Genomic DNA, 25827 nt, shown 5'->3' on the forward strand with positions numbered 1-25827 from the left:
ATTTACTATGCTTTCTGTAATAAAATGAAAATCATGGTTTATTTGATGGAAAGAAAATGATAGTTTATAGGCTTTCACAATAAAACGGGAGAACTTGAAACAGGGATTCTCATAAAATGAGATTTTTTTTCTAAACTGGAAAATTCTCTAGCCATAATGACCTGGGTGGGGGTAGGAGGAAGATAATGAAATGTAACAGGGCGTAATTTCTTTTCAATAAAAGAAATTGGCAATTTATGTCAGAGAAGCTATGTTAGAGATATCTAGCTGCCAACCAGCTCTATCCACATGGATATTTACCCAGATATTGTTACTTCGTAGCATGATTCAGGTATAAGTTCTCTCTGCATCTGCATGGTGAGTAGCTCTGAGACATATTCTTTTGACCTCTAGGATTCCTTAGGTCATAAAGTGTGTATTTTCTGACCTACTGAGGCAAAAATGTAAATGAATGACAGAACATCTTTTTAAGATTATTGATTCCCAGAGACCTAGAGTATTTAGACACCCTCTCTGTTTTCTTCCAAGAGTTACAGAAAGCTTCATTTCACTACTAAAAGACTTCCTGATTCCCTTATCTATCAGTAAGAGTAAGCCCGATTTTGAAAAATGTTTTTAGAAAATTACTTTCATCTCTGCATGGCCTGGAATTTGCTTGAGGACACCATGAATAGTAGGTCATCACCACTACATTTCAGAAAAGAGAGCCAATGTAAATATTTTTGACACATCTTTGAGATATGGTTTAAAACCAAGCTATAAAAAGGAACTTGCAAAACTAATTAATATTTAATTTTATCTCATGATGCAAAGTAGCCTGCATGGACATTTTAATGCCAAACTACCAGATAGGTTGTAAGAATATACTGTACACTCCCACCAATAGTGACTGGAAATACCTGGTATAGTAGGCAGAATAGTGTGGTCCCCACTGCCAGCCTCCCCCCGCAAAAGATATTCATATGCTACTCCCAGGATCCTGCAAATATGTGAAGTTGCATGGCAAAGAGAAATTAAGATTACACTAGAATTAGGTTTGCTAATCAGCTGACTTTAAAATAGGGAGATTTCCTTATTCAGGAGGGCCCAATATTATCACAAGAGTCTTTAAAAGAGGAAGAGGGAAGCCGAAGAGAACCAGAGAGATAACAGTGTGAGTGTACCTTGTTGGCTTTAAAGGTTGGGGTGAAGACCATAAGCCAGAGACTGTAGGTGACCTCTACAATCAAGAAAAGGCAAAGAAACACATTCTTCCTTAGAGCCTCCAGAAGGAACGCAGCCCTCTCAACAACTTGATTTTAGACTAGTGAGACTAATTTTGAACTTGTGTCCTCTGGATCTTTAAAATAATAAAGTTCTATTGTTTTCAGGCACTAAGTTTGTGGTAATTTTTTACAGCAGGAATAGGAAACTAATACACTTGATTTTCTCCATATCTTTGCCAACACTGAGTGTTATTGATTTTTTAAATCTTTTGGTAGCCAACAGTCAAACATACCCTATTGCTCTTTTTTATTATTATTAATTAGATTGAACTTCTTTCCTATACTAGATGCTTGATGAATATTCATATTGTTTTATGAACATCTAGCTCATGGGCTCATCCTATTTCTTTATTGAAGTTTTAGGGTTTTTTTCTTACCCATTTGACCATTTATTATCACTTTTGCTATTGGTATCTGCTAAAGCATTAAGAAAATAACTTATTGTTTTATCAGGAATTTATGATGAATTTTATAGAGCACCTTTTTACATTCTAGGTAATCTTATGTGCTTTCTTTAAGTATGTTTTCGACTTTGAACTATTAATGTGACTAATAGATTTCTTACCTTGACCCAAACTTACATTACTAGGGTCTGTCCCACTTTGTGGTAGTGCATTATTCTTTTAAGATACTTCTGAATCCAGTTTTGTATCTATATTTATAAATGAGGTGTGTGTATTCTTTTTTTCCTGCAATTTTTTTTTATCATGGTTATGTTAGTCTTAAAAATTAGCTGAAGCCCTTCTGTCTTTTGCTGTGCTCTAGAACCATTTACATATATGGGAGCTATTTGTGGTATACTCTATTTCTTTCCCGCCTCATTACTGATCCTCTTTCTTCACCTCATTTTGACATCATTTCAATAATTTTAATGGTATTTAGAGAGAAAAGAGAAGTAAATATAGTATCTCAAACTGTTATTTTAAAGTAGAACCTGCCCTATCTTTTAAAATCAGAAAGCTTTTGCATTCTCGAGCCATTCTCATATAATTATGGAAGGAAAAGGAGGTGAGACATGAGAAAGGATTGCCCTGGAGAGTTTTTGGCCAGGTGACTTCTCCTTGCCTGTAATTTCATTAGTTTCTTTTCTTTTCCCTTCTTTTCTTATGATGATGCTATTATTAGTAGTACTATTTTCACCATCATCAGTATCATTGCTATGCTCTATAACATATTAGAGCCTGTTTACACTGTACTAAATTACAAATGGTTAATCCTTTATACTGTAAACTTGGGCTTTTCCTGTCATATATGTTACACATATTTGTTCTGAGTTTTATTTGTTGAGATTGTTTACAACAGTTGTTTTCAAGATTGAATCTACCTAAGAATCACTTGATATGTATGTGTGTATGTCTGTCTGTGGTATGGGGTGGGTGTGTCCATATATGTACAATACAAATTCTTGAACACTGCTCATAGAAAATTTTATATAAAACATATATAAAAGGTCAGGGTAGAACTCTGGCATCTGAAAGCTGGGTGCAGTGGCTCACACCTATAATTCCAGCACTCTGGGAGTCCAAGGGGGCCAGATCCACTTGAGGTCAGGGATTCAACACCAGGCTGGCCAACATGGTGAAGCCCCATCTCTACCAAAAAAATACAAAAATTAGCCGAGTGTGGTGGCATGTGCCTGGAATCCCAGCTCCTCCAGAGGCTGAGGTGGCAGAATTGTGAACCTGGGAGGCAGAGGTTGCAGTGAGCCAAAATCCTGCCACACTGCACTCCAGCAGCCTGGGCAACAGAGTGAAACCCTGTTTTTTTGTTGTTTGTTTGTTTGTTTAAAAAAAAAAAGAAGAAGAAGAAGAAGAAGAAAAAGAACCCTGGCATCTGAATCTTAGAAAGCCCAAATATGTTATTAATGCAGAAATCCATATTTTAATTTATGAGAGGTTGTGTTCAACATACAGTTGTTCTAAATGTATCAATCTTTTTCTTTGTGATTTCTGCTTTTTATGTTAAGCTGAGTGTTCTGTGTTTCAAACGAGACAGTGAAGAAACAGAAAGCGTGTCCAGAGGCCAACATCCAGGATGTTGAGAGACCCAGAGAATGACATTAGAGGACTGATGGAGGAAAGGGAGGTGTTTAGCTTGAAGCTTAGACTTTCGGGAGGAACATGCTATTTACCTTCATTTGAAAGACTGTCATATGGAAAAGAGAATTTAGCTATTCTATGTTGCCTCAGATCATATGAAGAGCAGTGTGCTGAAATTCAGGGCATCAAATCCATCTTCCACTGTGAGTTTTCCTTTGTAAAACACCTCTGATCATATCGCTCCCCTATTTGGAAAACTTCTGTGGCTTTTATTGTCTTTAAAACATTCAGTGTCCTATGAGGCCCTTTGCAATCCAGGCCTCTTTGGGCAACTTCACCACACTATTCACCAAATGTTTCGCCCAAATGAATGGTTTGATGTTTCTTAAAATTCAATAGGTTCACACTTTCCTCCTTTTCATACTGTAGAGTTTCACAGGCTATCTATGTACTGAAGCCTCCTTCCTTCTAGCCTGAGTCGTATGTTAAGCTGTAGTCAAGGCAGAGGACTGGGAAGTCAGTTTGTTTCATCAGCCTCTCTCCAGAATGTCACCGATTTGACCTAATACAAAAGATAAGTCATTAAAAAACTTAATAAAATGTTTATATTTGATATATTTACCTATATTTTTATATATTTAATATTTATTAGCTATACTGTAGGTACTGGGGCTACAGCGATAATACAATACGTATCCTCTCCTCTAAGAACCTTAACATCTCAAAAAAAAAATGAAAATTCAATAGGAAAGATTAGTGAATATTTAAAAATTGAAGAGGTGATTACAACTCTATAATTCATATTTCAGCCATTATTGAAATTTGAATGAATTTATAGTACATTCAGGTATAAAACCATCTTTGGTAATACAGTGTTTAGGAGGATAAATAAAAGAAAAAGAATTAAACTTGTTTGAGTTGCGTAGAGGAATAACAGGATTGTGTTTGGAATCAAAATGCATAATTTTTGCCAAGATGATTAAGCAGAAAATGTTTATGATTCTGTTGAAAGTTTGATTGGTGTTATACAGTATGTTAACTAAACACACACTCAGTTTTACTTGCTCAGGAATCCTTGTAGTGTTCATTAAAGTACCTGCATGTTTTTGCATAACAAAAGAGAATGTGCATAGTTAACCACTGAACATCTTGGGATAATAAACATTTTATATATTTTAACATCTGTTATATGTATGTTTCATTCTGGCCATTAATGGATAGTTTTACCTTCCATAACCTTTTTTTCATATTGTTACGTAGAACTATGAAGTAGGAGTTCTAGATTTTCTAGCAATCAATTACTTAAGTGTATTGCATATTGCATTTAGAGTCAGTCCCTTCAGGATATAAGTGTGCTGTGCAGGAAAAGTTCTGAGTCAGTAAGAACTCCAGAATTGTGAAGGTCAGAAGCCCCTAATATTTTAATTCCATATCTCCACACTTCCTGAGCTGGCTAGTGAGCTGTCATGGAATGCCCATTAAGGAAAATGCATCCTGCCACATTACATACTGTGACTTAAATGTCCAGACCCAAGCCTGAACTTCTGTGACAGATTACCAATGTGTTTTTCTCTATGGAGCAGTGAGCCAGTTAAGTAATTTCTAAATAGTGAACTTGTTAACCAAATGTGGCTTGATGTTATCTCTAGTTGATCAAAAACCGTAGCTTCTTCTCCAGTTGATTAATGACCCTTTTATTCTTTCACTATAGAACATTCTGAGAGTTGATGCTAATTTTATTAGTTATGGCTGATTTCCTTTGGAAGTTCTAAAACAGTGCATAACCCTCTAGAATATGAACTCCTTGAAGGCACAGCCATCATACATTTCTTAGTATCGCCACCATTTGGCCAGTGTATTGCAGTAAGAGTTATCGTAAATGTGCGCTGACTCAAATTGAATTGAATTAACTTCATTTGCCATGGAAGATAAAAGCTATTAAGAATTTCAGCACTCTTTACATTCTCAGTTCTGTGTAGGGGTTGAAGATTACAGAAACAGTGCATTTTATTCTGCCAGTAAGTAAATAACTCTACAAAAAAACTGCTAACTCTTCTGCCACTGCACTCCAGCCTGGGCAACAGAGCAAGACTCCGTCTCAAAAAATAAAATAAAATAAAATAAAATAAAATAAAATAAAATAAAATAAAGAAAGAAAAAGAAAACTGCTAGCTCTTATAGTTCCTTTGTTCAGCTACTTTTAGAAAATTAGTGTCACAGATAGCCACAGCAGCAAATTCTAGCCAGATAAAGCACATGTTACAATCAGTGATATCATTTATAACTAAAAGATATCTTTGGTTGGAATTTAGATGTTTTCCCCAAATTTAAAATTTTTCAAACCTTTACCTTTTTCTACCATTTCAATTTGCTTGTTTCTACAGAATTCTGTAATCTTCCCGTAGCAAAAAGATCTTTTCATTACCAGGAAAGCCAGATACCATTCAAAAAAACCAATGTAATGCAGAAAAGAGAATGTCAGAAATAGTTCTTAAATACAGATTATATCAATAAACAAGTCTCTTGTTACATCAATGAGTCCTGGAATCAGGATGAGATGCTTTAAATGTTTAGGGACCTGATATAATACCAGAAATAAGACAACAGGTCTTGGATAGCTCAAGACAAATTATACTTCTCAGAACCCTAAATTCCACAGAGATGCCACATGGGTCACAGAAGGGACAAGCAGAGACCATGAAGTGAGCAGTGGATGGGCGATGGACTATCTGTGTAAAATATTTTGACTACTACAGCTCTAGAACAGTGGCCCAAATATAATATGAAATTACATAGGAAGAATGTAAGGATTCTGAGTAATCACAGTGCAAATATACAGAATGGAGGCTTAGCAGCAATATCCTGTTGCACAGTATCAACCAGTACCATGATATGGATGCGCCCCTACACACACACACCCCAAAACTAATGAGAACTGGAGCTGTATTAAAATAAATAAGGAATTTAAAGCAGTGGAGGTGAGCACTAGTCTGAACTGGTCAACCTCACTTAGCCAGAATAAGTCTTCAGAAAGTTGTACATGAAACTGTAATTCCCAGCTGTCTGTACCCTACTTGGTGTTCAACCCAACCTTTCTTCCAGTTGTGATAGTGTTGACATCTATCACAATGGTCTGAATTAAGTCTTCCTTATCATTTAAAAAAGTGTCAGAATATTATTTTCTTCAACACAACTACCAGCTCACCAAGCATCTCCAGAAATTGTTTATCTTGTGACGCTGAAACTCCGTGTCCATTAAACAATAACTCCCCATTCCTTTTTCCCCTTCTGCCTGAGCAACCACTCTTTCACTTTCTGTCTTTATAAATTTGACTACTCTATGTACTTCATACAAGTGCAATCATATAGCATTTATCCTTTCATGTCTGGCTTATTTCACTTAGCATAATGTCTTTAAGGTTTATCCCTGTCATAGCATGTGTCAGAATTTGCTTTCTTTTTAGGGCTAATTACTATGCCTTTGTATGTATATACCATATTTTGTTTATCCATTGATCCATCCATGGACACTTGGGTTGCTTCCTTCTTTTGTGAATAATGCTGCTATGAACATTTGTATGATGGGCATAGAAATGTCTTGTCTGTTTAAGTTCCTACTTTCAGGGTTTTTTTTTTTTTTTTTTTTTTTTTTTTTTTTGGAAATACACTCAAAAGTAGAATTCCTGGATCATTTGGTAATTCTATTTTTAATTTTTTGAGGAACTGCCATACCATTTACATTCCCACTATCAATGCACAAGGGTTCCAATTTCTCCACATCCTCTGCAACACTGTTATTTTCTGGATTTTTTGGGATTGTACCCATCTTACCGAATGTGAAGTGGTATCTCATTGTGGTTTTGATTTGCATTTTTTTAATGAGGAACTGTTTTTTTAAAAAAGTTATGAACTTGTTTATGTAGTTAAAATAAAACCTTTATTGGCTGGGTGCGGTGGCTCACGCCTGTAATCCCAGCACTTTGGGAGACCAAGGCGGGTGGATCATGAGATCAGGAGATCAAGACCATCCTGGCTAACATGGTGAAACCCTGTCTCTACTAAAAACAGAAAAAATTAGCCAGGCGTGGTGGCGGGCACCTGTAGTCCCAGCTGCTTGGGAGGCTGAGGCGGGAGAATGGTGTGAACCCTGGAGGCGGAACTTGCAGTGAGCCAAGATCAAACCACTGCACTCCAGCCTGGGCAACAGAGCGAGACTCCATCTCAAAAAAATAAAATTAAATAAATAAATAAATAAATAAATAAATAAATAAAACCTTTATTTCTAAGTTATTTGGGGATTTTCCTCCTAATAACCCTAAAAGCCTCCTGACTGCTCTAAAGCAGCTCTGTCCAATGGAAATACATTGTGAACCACATGTGTAATGGTAACCAGCAGCCACATTAAAAAAGGAACATGTAACATTAATTTTAATAACATCTTTTATTTAACTCAATATATTAAAAATACTATAATTTTACCTGTAATCAATATAAAATTATTGACGAGATATTTTACATTATTTTTTCATACAAAATTGTTAGTGTGCATTTTATACTTACAGCACATCTCAATTCTACCTGTCCATATTTTAAGTGTTTAACAGCCACATGTAGCTAGTGACTACCACATTGGACAAGTCCAAGATCTTGATTCTAATTGAATACTCACTAATCCTGTGACAAATTAGAAAACAAAAACAACCAATTATTGTATGTGATTTGCAGAAATCCTCTGTCCATAGGCAGCTTGTGCATGGAGGTAATGTTTCCACCTCACCAACATCCACACATTGACCACGTGTGTGCACACTCACACGTGGAAGGAAACTTCCTTCTGGATAGAAGTAGCAGCAGGGTCTCACTATTTTGTTATATTACTATAATGTAATGGCATTGTTTTACACTATTTTACATTTTTAATTTAAAACTGAGAGTATTTCAGCTAAACTATAAGTTTAAAAACATTGTTTAGCAAGTCTGGGAACCTAACGCCAAATTATTTGATTTCCCAGGAATCAATATGTAAACAAAGTCTAGAATCACAACATTTATGATTTGGTCAATTTCTGTGTGGAGGTGACCACTGAATATTTGATTTAGATCTCCAGTAAGGGCGTTTGATTCCACTCTAGTATTTCTTCTGGTGGGACCTTTATATAAAAAAATAAATCTTTTTTTTTTCTCTCTCTTTTTCTTTTTTTGTTGGCAGCAGGTGAGCCACCTTAGCGGTACTATTAAACTCTTTGATCATCTAAGTGATTTTTTAAGTTAAGACACTACACTACAAAGTAAATAAAGCAACATGGGTGTCAAATCAGACATTGTCACATGAGAGGTAAGATCCTCTGAGATCTTTGTCAGCTTTAATAACCATGGTGTTTCATAAGCTGAGAGTTGTCTTCAGGGTCCAACCATCACTGAAAAAGCCCGGTGTTTCTCGGGCTGGCATATTTATTTCCTCTGGGCACAGCCTCCACACTCAAGAGCTAAAGAACCTTTAAATGATTAAGAAAGAACTGCTTATCAATTTAAGTTTAAATGTTGACTGTTTAGATAGCAGGGTAATTGTTCATGAATTAATGATGCAGTGTAGTTCATTTACATTTAATGGACAGTATTGACTGTCTTTCCAAGCTTCCTATAGAATTCAACAATTTACTGCTCAAAATTTTGAATACCCTTTCTTGTCCATTGGAAATTTTTCCCTTCCTCTAGGGAGTAGATACCTGGAGACCAAATCCATGCCTGCTACTAGCCGTCAGTATCCCAAACACCCAACTCTGCAGCAGTACTTAGTGACACTCGCTAATTCATTGACTGATGAAGAAAACTTTATTCTTGTCACCTTGGGCACATAGGTTTTATCTGTGCTGCCAAAAATAAATTTAATTAATTAAGATAATAAGATTTATTAATAATGTGTGAGTGCCTACCAATCATCAACTCTGTGCTAGAGGCATCACACTTATTAATCAATTTATCACATATTTCAGGCACATGTGGATGGAAGAGCCACTTTTTCTGTTACATGTATGTAAACCAAGTCCCAGAGAAGACACATCTTGACTGCATCTCTTATCAGCTCTGGTACACTGGCTGTATTTAACCTCTCTGGGTTCCAGTTTTCCATATCTATAAAATGGGAGTAATAAAACTAAGTGTTGCTATAATAAATAAATTGCATAGTTTTATTTTAATAGCTTTCCTTCTTTTCTTCACTTTGCAAGAATGGAATAAGTTTGTGTAGAGCATTTCACTTCTTACTAGAAGGTGGAAAAAATATCTTCTTACTTAGAATAACAAAGCCAGTCTTTGGGTTATGCCAAATTGCTCTGTATCAGACAAAGAACTGGACCAAAGGAAAAGAAAATCAAGTGGGCTTATTTAAGCCTACCTTTGAATATTTTATAATAATATGACCACTGATAAAATTGTTCTAGATCTTTGTTGTAATCTAAGTTAAAAGTTATAATCCTGGCATAATTAATATCTAAATTCTCAAGCCCTGTGAGAGTTCTATGAATTCTAGAATTTCATAGAATTAGGAGAATTCTTTATATATGGAATATATAAAGAATATATATGGAATTAATTATAGAATTTTCATAAGTCTATGAAACATTTTAGGCAGAGCCAGCTTCCAGCTAGGAGCTTATAAAAACAAATTAAACAAACTACTGCTACTACACACACACACACACACACACACACACACACCCCTAGAGAAATGCTTGACTAGAAATAAAATGTCCTAAATTGAGTATCATCATTTCCCAGCATTTTCATAGGAAGTATAATTCTGTGTTTGTGTGTGTGTGTGTGCGCGCGCGTGCGTGCACAGTTTTAATTAATACTAGGGGACTGAAAATATCCATAACTTTAAGATCTCTTTTACTTTAAAATAACTTATATAAAGCTATACCAATTCTGTTGCAACTGACATTAAGAGATTTAAAATGTCTTTGTACATTGACAGTTTCTTAATACATTACATACTTTTATTACAGTTTGATAAGATGTAAATGATTACTGAAGAGTGTTCCTTAATATTTCAAAATTGATGGCAATTGTGTTGTCAAAACCACCAGACAATTTACACATCTCTCACCAATTTGAGACTGCATTGTTCTTACTGGAAGTGCCTTTGATCAACAACTCCAAGTTTCTTGCTTCAGAGTGCATGGAGTAAGTGTACTGCATGGAGTAGTGTCATTTATTTGGTAAGAGCTTTTTAAACACAAACAATATGCCAGGCCCTGGGCATAAAATATGGTGGATGAAACTGGAACTTCCCTTTTGGAGCCTGGAATCTTGTGATAGAAGTAGATATTAATTAATAAATCATAGAAATAAATACATATTGATATGGTTTGGCTGTGTCCCCACCCAAATCTCATCTTGTATTGTAGCTCCCATAAGCCCCACTTATTATGGGAGGGACACGGTGGGCAGAAATTGAATTATGGGGGCAGTTCCCTCATGCTGTCCTCATGATAGTGAGTGAGTTCTCACAAGATCTGATAGTTTTATAAGAGGCTTTTCCCCTTTTGCTTGGCACTTCTTCCTGCCACCATGTGAAGAAGGATGTGCTTGCTTCCCCTTCCTCCATGATTGTAAGTTTCCTGAGGAAACTTAGAGCCCTGTGGAACTCGAATCAATTAAACCTTTCCTTTAAATTAAATTACCCAGTCTTGGACAGTTCTTGATAACAGCATGAGAACAGACTAACACACATATGTTCAAGTTGTGGTGATTTGTATTATGGAGAAGTAAAGAGAGATAGAAAAACACTGAAAAGGGGAGAGACATGGCATGATCTGGGGAGCCTGGTTAGAGTTTACCTCTCTGACTGATCAACCCTATGAAGAGGGTGATGAAAGGAAAGAACTGGGCTTTAAATGGTTATGAACTTGGGTTTCAAATCTGTCTGCTGTATCCTGAGGGCAGTTGCTAAACCTCTCTGAAACCTCTGTTTTCTCATTTACCAAATGAATTATTTTATTTACCTCAATAGAATTTTGGAGACTTTAAAATAGATTTCCTGGTGGCTGGCACATAGTGTGCATTTAGTAAACAATAATGTTCTTTCTTGGACTTCTCTTTTGATGACAAACTTTTGCTTAGTGCCTAATAAGATTGTATTCTTCTTCTTAAGAATGATTTCAAATGCTATGCATGACAAAGACCGTCAAGACAAGTAATTATGACATAATATTGTATCTGCTGTGGAAATACAGTCAATGCAGGACTTTTTATTTCAGGTCAAGTATGTGGTAATATAATTAAGGGAAGGGATTCATTGACTTTAGGAAAATAACATTCATCCTGCATATCATTAGATTGGCTAAGCAAAGCTGTGTGACTGTATGGAAAAGCTCCCTTATCAAGAATTAGGAGTACATGATTGTCACTGAGGCTCTTGAAAAGGCATGGTGCAGCTCTGGGTCTCAGGTGAACCCCAAGTCTTTTTTAATCATCTTGGAAAGCTATAAAGAATGTGGTTGGTGCACATTTCACCTGGATGATTCTTATTCTTTCAGAGATTTTTAGCTTAAGAGTCATCTCTTCTGAGACACCTGGCATGATTACTAAAGGTTTGGTTTGTGGGGCACTGGGCTTCAGAAAGGAGGTTTCTCCCATTAAGAGAACCTTGCAACTCTTAACGCCTGGGCATAGGACAGAATCCTCCACCACATGATACTCTCTACGAGGAGTGGAATAGTGGCCACCACGCTCCTCAACTCTTGGCACAGTGACATTTAAAAAGTACTGTTTCATGAGTATCTGATTCATGATCTAAGAAAAAAATTCAGTTATATGCTCAACACTGTAAAAGTCTTCTAAAAGTATATAGAATGGCCTTTCACTATGAGATTATAATTTCATAAGGAGAGCAAGCCAAAACACAAACAGAAAAATCAGAGAATGTAAGGAGGGCATTATAACATGAGGTATACTCTGTCTGTAAATCTTCATAGGCTCCAGAGATTGTCATGGAAAATTTGGGACTTTGAAGACTGGAAGAGAATTCACTAAGGAGAAAAGCAGACATGGCATATTGGGACCACCATAGGTGGGATATGGAACATTATGGTGATAGGCTTGAGAAGAGCAACAGAGTCCATGATGATTGACAGTGGCAACTAACACTGGATATGTGGCCTGAAGTCAGATTATGGAAACACTTGAAAATTCAGATGAATGTAGAAATGTGGGGTCAGAAATATGGAGGCATCAGTGACTTTTAGCATGAAACTAACATGCTTAGAATAAAATATTTAGGTTAGATTATAACACGTAAGTCTAAACAGAATAAGTCTCTGAGTAAAATCATTTTAAAATAATACTTTATATGAAAATACTATTTTGTAATTCACTCCCATTGCTTATTTTGTCATTGATCATCATAGCAGTTCCATCAGGTAAGATGATACTTGTATCTGTTTTACAAAGGAAGAAGTACATGCTCATAGAGGTTAACTTGTATGTTCAGGGTCATCTGGTTAATTAATGGCAGAGCCAGAATTATCAGAAAAACATCCTGAATTTCAATTGTCTATCATTAAAGTTAAAATGTATCTAATGGTAGTAATTATGTCGTCCTGATTTTCATGTATATTGTCTAAAAACATAATCTTGGTAAAAACATGTAGAGATTTTTGTTGGTGAAGCGTTTCACTTTTTTGTTAAAAATATATACCTGTTTGTAAATCTGCACAATAGCAGTGAAGAGAATCAAGCAGATTTTGCTGGATTAACCCAACTTTATAATAGGTATCATAATGCTAAAACAGTAGAATATGTTAATCATCTTACATATGAGCAATCAGTGACAATTCTTGCCACTAAAACTACGTACACTATAATCTAAAGGGGGAAATGTTTGAACTATAAGAAATAAAACCAGAAATATGGATTTGTTGCAAAGATGGTTTTTTTTTCTGTAGAAGAAACATGATGTACCTTCCATAAGTAGAACCAGTTTAGGATGTGGCAAGCACCATGTTTAACTTTTAATTTCATGAGTACAGCTATTTGATTCATACTTTTGGCCACATAATAATACATTTGATAATTTATTGCAGAATGTTTTGAGGGAAAGCTGTATAGTACTGTGCGTAAAAGGACAGATTCTAAAGTCAGCTTTGCTGAGGTATAAATCCTAGTCCCAGCATTTACTCACCCTGTGATCTTATGCATGTTTGTAAGCCTTATTGTCTTCATCTGTAAAATGAAGAGAATAATAATTCAGTAAATTTTATCTATGATTGTTTTTAAAATAGGAAAATAAAAAAGAAGTGAATTGATGGTAATGAGTAAAAAGGTTCTCATGCCAGCAAAACCACCATTACGCATGTGTTTCATACTTAGACACACAGTTATATATATTTTCTATTTGCCATGAACTACTAATTTGTATTCTAGAACATGTCTAACCCATTCCGTTTTCCAACCCTTTACTATAGAAGTGTCAGCATTAGAATTGCAGGAAAATGGAAAGCAAGCTTTTATGACATTTTACTGATTTTTAGTGATCCGTGGTGATTAATGAAGTTTTATGGGAAACCAGAAACAAATAGTTCCTGGATTCCTGGTTTTATGTTTTAGAGAAATCCATTAGGCATTGGAAAAGTGCCTGAAGGTTGCATTTAAAGGCTTTAGAAAAAATAGGGTTTTTTTTTTTGAAAGCTATATATGTAAAACATGGTATCAGTCATAGATCAAGCACTTTACAAATGATTAAGTCTAGATTGTTCTTCCTTTCCCTTTTCTCCGTTCAAGCTACACTCTACATGTTTTACAGTTATTCATTCAAACTGATGTGAGTAAACATCAATCAGACCTACTCTCAGCTAGAGCAATTCCTAAAAAGTGATAATAGTAATTGAAGCTGCTGACGGGAGCAGTATTATGAAGTTAAACGTGTAAGAAATAAGGCTGATCTTTTAAAACAGTGTTTGAAACTCAATGTGTTCGGTATCTTTTATCCTCTTTTGTGTGTAATATTCCTTTGCAGTTGCGGAAGCTTACAGAAGGTACTGTCTTAGTCCATTTGTGCTGTCATAACAAAATACCTGAGGCTAGGCAATTAATCAGAACAAAAATATTTCCTTACACTTAGAGAGGCTGGGACATTCAAGATCAAGGCACTCATAGTGTTGGTGTCCAGTGAGGGCTGCTGTCTGCTTCCAAGATGGCACGTTGTTGCTGTATCTTCCAGAGACCATGAAGAGTGTATCCTCATGTAGTAGAAGGAGCAGAAGAACTGGCCCTTTTATAAGGGATTTATTTTATAATCCATTCATGAGGGCTATAGCTTCATGATTTAATCACCACCTAAAAGTGAGGTGATTAATAGTATGACATTGTTGACTAAGTTTCAACAAATTAATTTGGGAAACACATTCAGATTCTAGCAATACCTGGTGACAGTGGTCAGGTAAGAATGTCACAGAGCTGCTTTGTGGGGAGAAAGAGATCCCAGGAGATGAACAGGTGATCCTGCTTCCAGTGACCCATGCCCTTCATCCTTCAGGGACGTCTTTCCAATAGACTGACAATTGGACTCCGTATTTGCAAAGGACTAAGTCATACAGCTGTGAGAGGAAAATAAATAAACGATGTACCTTCTGATAGAGATGACGATGACCAACCTTGAAAGAGCTCCTTGGGGATTATTGTGACGGCATGCAATCCATTCTCAAACCACATATTTCGCATTAAAATGCATATCATAGTCTGTAGTTCCAAGTACCTTGGCATTAATTGAATTAAGGAACGTAGATATTTGGGGAAAAATGTATAAATCAAGTGCTGATGAAGAAAAATGTAGCCTAACAGTGTTACTTTCCATTGCAAACCGCAGAACAGAGGGAGCAGCCGTGAATGATTAAGAACCACTGACCTACATGGGGAAATGCTGACTGAATGTTTAAAGTAGAAGGAAAAGCACTATTGATTTCTGATTTTAAGGGATCTTACAGGCTTTACATTAGGTAAAGCTTTCAGAATCTTGTTTTAAAATATTTTATAAGAAGTATTTTTAAAGGTTCATTAAAGGTTTAAAAACAGACCTTGACCCTCTTGGCAATTGATTAATTATTTGAGAACTTTAACACAATGTCCTGCTTTAAATTAAGATAATGTGGGTAAAGATAAAGAAAAAATGAGCATAATTTGGTGGATTTGAAATGGATTAAAGATTATACCTAAAAATGTTAATAAATAAATCTTTGTCAGTCTATAAAGTGACTTCTAAAGGTTTGCAGGATATTTTATTTTTAGACTTATCCTGTTTAACTTTTTGTTTTAAATAAATTACATAAATTTGTATTCTGGTCAGATTTACAAATAAAACACAGCTGGAAGGTATAGGTAATACACTGCATTATGAAATTCTAGGCCAAATCTTTTACACACACATACACACATATACACACACACACAAAAGATGGTGGGGAATAGGCCTAAAAGTAACATGTGTAAAACATTTTCAAAAATAGTGCATGTCCATACAAATTTGCTATTACAATGGAAAATTAAGGAATCCAAGGAGTAAAAAAAAAAAATTAGAAATGAGAAGTGTAAACATCCATGAGTATAGAGGAAATTAAAGGAATAATTTCAAAAGTATTTTCAAAGTTTGATGCAAATATAATTATACACACACATATTCAAAAACCAGCATCATACTTAGTTGTGAAATATTAGAATTATCTATGTATTTTCTTTAAAGTTAGGAGCAAGATAATAATGTTTTATCATTAGAGTTTCTGGCAGACAACAGAAACCAATCTAGCTAGTTTAAGTAGAAAGGACCATGTGGCAAAATTGATTTCAAAATTGTTGGAAAAGTTGGTGGAGCAAGCTCTGGGCATAGCTTCCAGGTATGTCTCGTGGAACACCTGCCAAGAGAGCTGCTGCATCAGCTGTGATTGTGAAACTATGGAATCTTGCAGCCACTGCCCAACTATTGGCTCTATGATCACACCATCTCAGGGAAGACCTATAGTAGCAAAATGACTGCCCTACCCACTGCTTCTCAACACCTACAAAACTAGGCATTAAACACTGGGTATCTATGCTGTGGTTAGGAAAACTCCAGAAACTCTCTGACCGTGTTCTTGGTTTGTCTAATCAATAGAACAGAAGCACAGTCCAATCTGCTTCATTTCTGCCCTCACAAATTTCCTGTGTAAACATCTGCTTGCTAGCTTGCAGGTAGAATCCAAGCTCAAAGAAATCCTGGGAAACGTAGTTTTTCATTTTCCAGCTTCCGGCAGACTAAAGTCATACTAAAAGAGAAATGACGTGTCCCTGATTGCAATGATCTACAACATCCACCATATTATATCCCCTACACCTGACATTTATCTGAAGTAGTAGCCAATGGAATTAAATAAGAGATGTAAAGCAGGAAGCAAGATCATCATCCTTGCTGTTAACATGATCCTATACTCAGAAAACCAAAAGAATCAGGACAAATACTATTAGAAAAATTATGATTCAGAAAGATAATGGTTATAACATTAATATACTGTACAGAAATCAAATAGCTTTTCTATAATCAGTAAGTAATCAGAAAATACAATGAAAGATGTTATCACAATTATAAGCAATCAAAAAAGATACAATAGCTGGCATAAAGTTAAAAAATATGTAGATTTTATTGTGAAGAAGCTCTTAAAAATTCTGCTGAGGTATATAAAAAATATATATATAAAGTACTTTGCTTTGGAGGATTCAATATTATCAATATTTTTAATTTTCCCTAAATTACTCATATATGATTTTTATGTATAATATATCCTATATATATATTAATGTATCCAAATCAAGAAGACTTTTCTGAACCTGACAATTCTACATTTAAAGTGAAGAAATATATATGCAGAGTTAGCTATGGAAAGTCTGCAATGCACTGCCAGATATTAAAATATTGTAATGAAGCTGCAGCTAAAATAGCTTTTGCATTATAAAGAAATAGAAATTCACTGGATTAGGATAGAGATTTAGAACATAACTACATATAGAAATAATTTAATATAAGATGAAGGTGGTATTTTACATCAGTCAGGGAAAGGTAAATTATTCAGTAACCTTTGAGACACTGGCTAGGTGTTTGGGGAAAAAAAATGTTGGATCAGAACCTAACTCCTTACACCAAAGGAATAAAGATGACGTAAATGAAGCAAATGCATGAAGGTAAAAAGCGAGCAAAGACTATGAAGAGAAAGTTGATTCATATAAATGGCTAATACATTTCCCAAGAAAGGCTCAACCTCATTTATAATTAAAGGAAAACCAATCAAAACAAGGAAGTACTACTTCTTACCTATCAAATGTAAAGGCCACAGGCTTGTGTTTATAAACACTGTGATTTGGCTGTGCTTTCTGCTTTTCCTGAGCAAGTTTGCCAGCATTACCACAGTTCAGTTCTCAGTAACATCTGTGGTGCCTGCCTGCTCTTTTCAGCCAGTCTCCAGCTACAGAGGCCCTTTCCTCTTAAAAATATATGAGGCTTGGGGAAGAAACAGCTGAGTCTCCCATTCCAAACCATTTAACTACTTAGCTATGCACATCAAGAATTTATTTACTGAAAGGATATCTAGTAGTTGCCTTTACAAGAAGGAGATGGAACTAGAGGTTGTGGAGGAGGATAGATCATTGATTTAGTATTATAAGCATATATATGCTTATAGGGCATATTTGAATTTCTGACCATGTGACCATTTTTTGCATTGTACACATATTTTTAATTTGCATCAATTTATGGGGTACAAGTTCAGTCCTGCTACATGCATAGCGCAGTGGCCAAGTCAGGGCTTCCAGGGTACTCATCACCTGAATAATGTACATTGCATCTATTAAGTAATTTCTCACGATCCACCCACCTCCCATCTCTTACCCTTCCAAGTCTCCATTGTCTGTCATTCCAGTCTCTATGTCCAAGTGTACATGGTTTTCTTAGACAGGATTTTACTCTGTTACTCAGGCTGGAGTGCAGTGGCATGATCACAGCTCACTGCACTCTGGACCTATTGGGCTCAAGTGATCCTCTTACCTCAGCCTCCCAAGTGACTGGGACTACAGGTGCACACCACCATGCCTAGCTAATTAGAAGATAAAAATATTTTGGTAGAGTCAGGGTCTCACCATGTTGCCTAGGCTGGTCATGAACTCCTGGGCTCAAGCAGTGCTCCCACCTCAACCTCCCAAATTGCTGAGATTACAGACATGAGCCACCATGCCCAGCCCAAGTGTGCAGCGCCCAGCCCAAGTGGACACATTGTTTAGCTCTCACTTATGGGTAAGCACCTGTGGTATTTCCCTGTGTCTAACTTAGTTCACTTAAGATAATGACTTCCAGGGCTGGGCACAGTGGCTCACGCCTATAATCCCAGCACTTTGGGAGGCCGAGGCGGGCGGATCATGAGGTCAGGAGATCAAGACCATCCTGGCTAACACAGTGTAACCCCGTCTCTACTAAAAATACAAAAAATTAGCCAGGTGTGGTGGCAGGCACCTGTAGTCCCAGCTACTCGGGAGGCTGAGGCAGGAAAACGGCGTGAACCCAGGAGGCAGAGCTTGCAATGAGCCGAGATTGTGCCACTGCACTCCAGCCTGGGTGACAGAGCAAGACTCCATCTCAAAAAAATAAAAAATGAAAAATAAAAGATAATGACCTCCAATTCCATTCACTTTGCTGTAAAAGACATGATTTCATTCTTTTTTATGGCTATTGAATAGTATTCCACTGTGTATATATGCTGCATTCTCTTTACTCATCCATTGAAGGACTATAAGTAGATTCTGTATCTTTGTTATTGTGAATAGTGCTTCATTAAACATGGGAGTGTAGGGTTGGTGTTAGTCTTGCTCTGCTCTGAGGCAGTCAGCCTGGCCTGTGACTGTGTTTGGGTCTATAAACCAACTAGAACATGTTAGGAGAAACAACCATGGCATGAGAGAATTTGCAACCACAGCAGATGACAAAGGATCCAAGCATCTTATATAAAGGATTACTGACATATAAAGGATCCAAGGCTTATATAGCTGGGAAAAGAATAACAGATAGAAATTATAGCAGTGTTCGTGGATATCGAATCTAGAAGCTCAGAGAATACATTAAAGGAAACAGTTTTGGATAGATGAAGCAGGAGAACGCTAAGCAGTGAGGCACTCCAACAGAGGCTGACATGGCAAGTGAGTTGTCTCATCATGAAAACTGTTCAGAACTGAGCGTATTGTCAGAGCAAATAAGGGATAGAGATCAGACTCTGGAATTCTTAGAGGCTACCATATTCTTACTTGTACTTCATAGGAGTTCCCAAATATTTTAAAAGAAAAAAAAGTAGTTCCATATAATAAAACAAACTTAAAGTATATTGTAAAACTACAAGTCAGCTATCTAGCTTCTCAGGAACAATTCCAGTGTACTGGTTATTGAAAGCAGAGCTACAGAAAGTCATTTGTCCTATCTAAAGGCCATAGGAACACTTTTATTACCTTTTTCGATTTAGCTTTGCTCTCTACTTTTTTCTAAAGTTAGCCAGTTTTTACTACATCTCTGCTTCCAGGAAAATCTAGGGAATCAGCCCTCCCTCTTTCCAGCCAGCTTCCAGCTGATGGATTCTGGGCAACTGCTTAAAGAGAGCAAAAGTAGACATGACCTTGGGAGAAGGTGGTAAAGCAACCTTGGTCTGACCTTTCCTTCCTCACAGACCACTAAGTCCTGAAAGTGAATGTTTAATACCCCTGGCAAGATTGCTGGCCTCTGTTCCAAACAATTACTGAACTAATCTAAATTACACAAACACAGACCATTCATCAAGGTCAGCCTGCAACGATCTGCATATGTAGGCAAAGTGTTTCCAGTACAAAGGGTGAACTAAGGAGAGGTAAAACAGAAATGAGTTGCTGATTAGTCAAAAAAAAAAAAAAAAAAAAAAGACTCATTAAATATCTAACAGTGGGCAAGTTTGCAGGTTTGGTTACCTAAATTATTGTCTTATTATCATGAGACAAAAAGGCTTATTTTTCTTCTTTAGTAATCAATTTAAAAAAGACCACCTTGCAAATGTAGATTGAGACATTTGACCTCAAAGGTTTTTAACATTCTTCCTGATAAATGAGAAGAAAAGGAAAAAGAGACTGGTTTTGGTTTTTGTTTTTGTGTTTTGAGACAGAGTCTCACTCTGTTGCCCAGGCTGGAATGCAGTGGCGTAATCTCTGCTCACTGCAACCTCTGCCCCCCACCTCCTTCCCCTGCTTCAAGCGATTCTCATAGTTTAGGTATCTCAGCCTCCCAACTAGCTGGGTTTGCAGATGCCCACCACCATGCCCAGCCTTTTTTTTTTTTTTTTTGTATTTTTAGTACAAATGGGGTTTCGCCATGTTGGCCAGGCTGGTTTCAAACTCCTGACCTCAAGTGATCCACCAGCTTTGGCCTCCCAAAGTGCTGAGATTACAGGCATTAGCCACCATGCCCAGCCGGAAAAGAGACTTTGCCTGGGGGAAGTGGTGATGAGAATATTTCCAACCCAGGGAACAGATCCAACTCTCCCTTTCAGTTGTTATTTCCTATGGGAATAAGCAAATTCCCTAAAACTTACTGGTTGTCTGTTGATGCCCCTAAAGGGACTTGCTTCCAGGTCTCCACACTCACCTGAAAAATTTACATCAAAAGTTAAAATCAAATGATCCATCACAAAAAGAGAAATACTGTATGATTCCACTTTTATGAGGTACCTAGTCAAATTCGTAGAGACAAAAAGTGAAATGGTGGTTTCCAGGAGCCTGGAGGACAGGGAACACAGGGACTTGCTTAATGGGTATGAAGTTTAAGTTAGAGACAACTAAAAAAGTTGTAGAGATAGATAGTAATCAGGTTGGACAAAATTTAAATGTCCTCAACACTGTTAAAGTATACAGTTAAAAATAATTAAGATGGTAAATTTTATCTTATGTGTATTTTATCACTGTTTAACAAATGTTAAAATCATCAATTATATTCACAGACGAAGGAATATCACAGTGACTGAACATTAAAAATCCAGTTTTACATCCTCAGTGTCAGAATCTCCACTGGAATATTCCAAGTCTGGGGAGCTTGGGAACGAGCTGGTCATCTTTGACTGTGTTTGCTGGCACTGAAGTGGACCATGATATTGGGTTTATGGTTTGCTCATGTCAAGGAGCTGGAAGCCAGAAGCTGGTGTAGATCACACAGGTGGGGGCAGCTCATAATGGTAGGTTGCCTGGCTTGTTCAGTGCTGAGCACAAAGATGATGGGTAGTAAATATCAAAGCTGGTCTTAAATTGTTGCGAAATAAGTAGGGAGAGCAGGCTTGCGTTGAAAACCACAACTATGATGTCGGGGAAATATAGGTAACCTATTAACATCACCTGAGAACTGTAAGGTATGATGAAAAGCAAACATCTGCTGCTTTACATAGTTTTGATAATAGAGTCATCATATGTTTTTACCTCCCTAAAAGAGAACCAACTAGGAGTATGGTTTTCACCAAGTAAAGACTGAACAGACACCCAGGGCTAGCTTCATAGGTATTCCACTTGTGCAGTTACACTGCTTCCCATGCTCTGAAGAACTTTGTACTTGATTTAATGACAGTTGTTGCCTTCTTCATATTTTTAATGCTTTTTGAACAAGGGGCTCCATGTTTTCCTTTCTCCTAGGCCTCTCAAATCATGTACCTGGTCCTGTTGGCAACAGTAAGAATATCAAACTACTGTCCAGGTTGAAATATCATGGTCATGCAAGGAGGTGATGCATAAGCCTAATTTGGGCAGATATGAAGTGCTAAATAAAGGACCTGGGGTTGGTATAGATATTATTTGGGAATCTGGGTGTGGAGATATTATTTGGGAATGTTGGTGGAGTTGAAGAAAAAACATGGACAGAGAAATATGTAGTATTACATAAATTTGTGACTCTAAGCTTGCCTGTCAGTAAACTGTTGGGGATAGAATCCTGTGTCCAGTCTGCATCATTGTTCAGTCACACAGTTACATGCCTGCAATGCTCCTCTCCTTTTCTACTCATGCTGTCATTGCTACATAGAGGAGATCCTGGATAGGAAAAGGCCAAGGCTCTGTCTCCTGTTGTGGCCAGTGAGTAGGATTGCAGGGTCTCTTATGCCTTCTATTGGGATATCTAACTGTTTGCATTGCTTCTCCTGTCGTTGCTATCATCTTTCATCTTTATCCCCTCAACAGAGTGGGCCTACCGAGAGAAGGTGCATTAAACCAGTCATCAGGAATCACATCAGGGATTTCAACTAACTGGCGACTGGGAAGAGGAAGGAGATTTCCAAGCTACAGGCTGAGTTGGACTTGGGGGCTGGTGTGGAGGAGCAGAGAATGGCCCAGAAGAGAGGGAGTAGGGCTCCTTTGGTGTGATAAAATGGTGGAAAGGGGGTTCCATCCATGCCAGTGGGACTCACTGTCAGAATGACTGTTGTCCACACAAAGTCATCAGAGCCGAGTTGTCTGGAGGGAATATTGAGGATATTGTGTTGGCTCTGAATTTCTGATTATTTCACCAGCTCCCATTTCGTCAGGGCATATTCCCCTCAGTTCCTTTATCATGTGGAATAGCAGCACCTTGATTTCAGTCGGACACAGATTCAATTTCTAGAATTGTCACTGTATAGATGGGGGAGACCTTAGGTAGGTTACTTTACCTCTCTGAGATGCGTGCATATTTTCTCATTTTATAAAACAGATGAAACACATATTCATAGTATTACTGTGATGATTAAATAAGAAAATATGTCAAATGTGGAGCACAAAATAGATCCCAAATGATTTGGATCTGTTATTAATATAATCAGCATCATAACTGTTATTCAAACAGGGCAGAGCTAAAGATATACCAAACCAACTAATACAAAAATCCGTGGAGATTAAGTTGAAAAGAAAGCCAACTGCTATTCATTTACATAGTCAATATATCATTGTTATGTATTTATTTATTTCCTGGTTCTTATTGTTATTTTGTGTGTACAGATGTAATTAATTCTACATTTTAAAATTGAAAATATATATCTGAATAGTGAACCCTGGAACTGTTAGATTATCTTTCAGGGTTCTGTAAATAGGATTATAATTAGGGACAGTGCAATCTCTTATCCTTCACAAAGGCTGCTTATTTTACTTTGATAGAAACAGAATCTTCTGGACCTGCAAGAAATCTTACAGATCATCTACTAAAATTTCCTCTTTTAACAAATGAAGAAATTGTGATCTGTTAAACTATGTCTTTTAAAGTATTGAATTATTTTCCCCTGAAGTTTTATTAGTTTGAAACAAATAAAATCATTTTATTTGTTTAATTTGGTTACCTTTAAGTAAGTTCATTTAAATCATTTCAATCTAAGTCTTAACTGGGAAACAAAACTTCTATTATTGTATCCCCTGCTTTTATTAAGCTCTTGAAATGATTATTTTGAACAGAATGCGTGGTACTATACTTAATTTATAAATGCTGTGTTGCTTTCCACGTGCAGTGTTCTAAAAAGTAGATTGAATTAATTTACCTATATAACTTTCTGTTAGGCAGGGACCTAGACCCAACATGGCGGTACCACCTGACATGGCGGGCCCCTTGTCGGGACTTATCCACTAGGACTTCCTGCTAGGACTTTTCAGCGCCAGAAAAGCACCCTGAGCCCGCCAAAACTCCCCGCTCTGTGCAAACTCCTGGACAAGTCATTCCTCAGAAATCGAAATCTAACTCAGGAAACCGAAACCTACAGACCCCGCCTACCTCGCCCTATAAAAGGCCCCTGATACCTGCCCCAGGTGCGACTTCCTGGGCCCTCCTCCTAGGGGGACTGGTGAACCTCGCCGGCGAGCTCAATAAAGGCTACTTCTGTTCTCATCTGCCTCATGTCTTCTTGCTCGGCTCCCCATTACATTACACTTTCTGTTCCTGCACAATGATGCTTTTTCTGTGTGAGTTGTTCATAAATCAGGTAAATGTGGTTCTTTCATCCTGCTTCAAAATATACAATGTGGTTGCTCATAATCTCCTCCTCAAAAATACACAGGAAACATGCAGCACACACAATACTCAACGAAGAGTCTTTCTCTCTCTCACTCTTGTTCTTGCTCTCATTCTCACCCTCTTTTTCCTTTTCCCAATAAGAAAAGTACTCAATGGGTCCATTTGTCTTTTAGACTCTTGCACATAATGTGCGATCCCGTGGTATAGGCAGCAGGACATGCTTTGTTCCTTGTTCCCCAGACTGTGTCACTTCAGCATATGTTGCCAAGTTGTACCTCGTTGTGTCAAATGTGGCCTGACCAATTCCCTTCAGAACACAATTTGAGTCAGCAGAGTGATTTCAGAGTTGAGTGCTTCCTCTGAATGTGGATTTTAACTGATGAATTTTCCAACACAGGGGAAAAAATGCCATAGGCCAAAATATCAGTAAAATCTTCAGCTAACTGAAGTGGCATAATGGTTGTCTCTTTGCAAGTGGTTGTATGAAGTAAGCATATTATTGAAAATAATGCTTTTCTGAGGGATGCCCGATGAGAAAAGATAATTTTTCTAGGCCATGAATTAGTTTTAACCACTTTTTTTCCTGATAAGGACATTTACTTTTTATTTGTTTAGACAACTAAATAGAATTAATTTGTAAATCTTCTCCCCCATAATTTCTATTATCTCTGCATTTACACACACACACACACGTGGAGCAAATTAGTTAAAAGCATTCTTTTTCCCATTGTCTAATCTTCCACTGAAATCAATCCTACCTATACTGTAACCTTTTATTCCATGGCGAATAGTTTTCTAGATTAAAAGTTTGGAGTTTTTCCCACAGGTAACAGATTCTGAAAGGACTTCAAATGCCATGCATTTTTAACCTCTACTTAGGGTACATAGATGTAGAAATAAATATGAGTGCCAGAAAATTCACAGACTGTGCTAGAATCATACAAATCTCAGGTATGTTCCCAAGAATACTCTAGGGTTGAAAGGTACTTAAGCTTTCAGTATTCAAAGAGGACAAAGGCATAGATTGTAGAGTTTGATGGAGTGTGCATCTTCAAACTTTCGGAGATGTATGTTTAATTCTTTTCTGTGAAAGTTAACAGCTAATAGACCCATTTAACTCATTCTCCAGGGCTTCTGTTATACAATGATTTTCTATTGTTTAAGCAAACAATACATCAGTTTCTTTATAATAGCCACATGTTGAAAGAAAGCCACCCATTCAGTAAAATAGGAATGAGGTAGTTATTTTAACAGCTATGAAAACTTGAATCAAGTTGTCTGGGTACTTTAGCTGAATTGATAATGGAGGAAATTAGGCAGTGCAAGCTGCTCTTTTCTGAGTGCCTGTACTGTCCCTCCATTATTAATCACAACATGGCCATTGACATTCCTGTCAGATCCACTTCAGAGTGCTGATTGCTGGTCTGTGTCACTCCATGTGAGAATACATCTGGAACCTGCATTTTATGTTCCCAGAGAAGTGCTGAGCATT

General features: G+C 36.9%; 1 protein-coding gene across 3 annotated transcripts in view; it reads left to right on the forward strand.

Moving 5' to 3' along the window:
- TMEM117 (transmembrane protein 117) overlaps positions 1-25827 on the forward strand; it is a 570252-nt gene that overhangs the window by 507148 nt on the left and 37277 nt on the right. The window contains exon 7 of one of the 3 annotated variants that reach the window (XM_008002946.3): positions 22544-24239. The exons of the other annotated variants lie outside the window; for them this stretch is intronic. Within the exon in view, the coding sequence (XP_008001137.1) occupies positions 22544-22609 (66 nt within the window). The 3' untranslated portion in view covers positions 22610-24239. Of the gene's footprint in view, positions 1-22543; positions 24240-25827 lie in introns of those variants that run through there. 3 annotated transcript variants of the gene reach the window in all.

This window comes from Chlorocebus sabaeus, chromosome 11, assembly GCF_047675955.1.
Source record: "Chlorocebus sabaeus isolate Y175 chromosome 11, mChlSab1.0.hap1, whole genome shotgun sequence".
Classification (NCBI taxonomy): domain Eukaryota; kingdom Metazoa; phylum Chordata; class Mammalia; order Primates; family Cercopithecidae; genus Chlorocebus; species Chlorocebus sabaeus.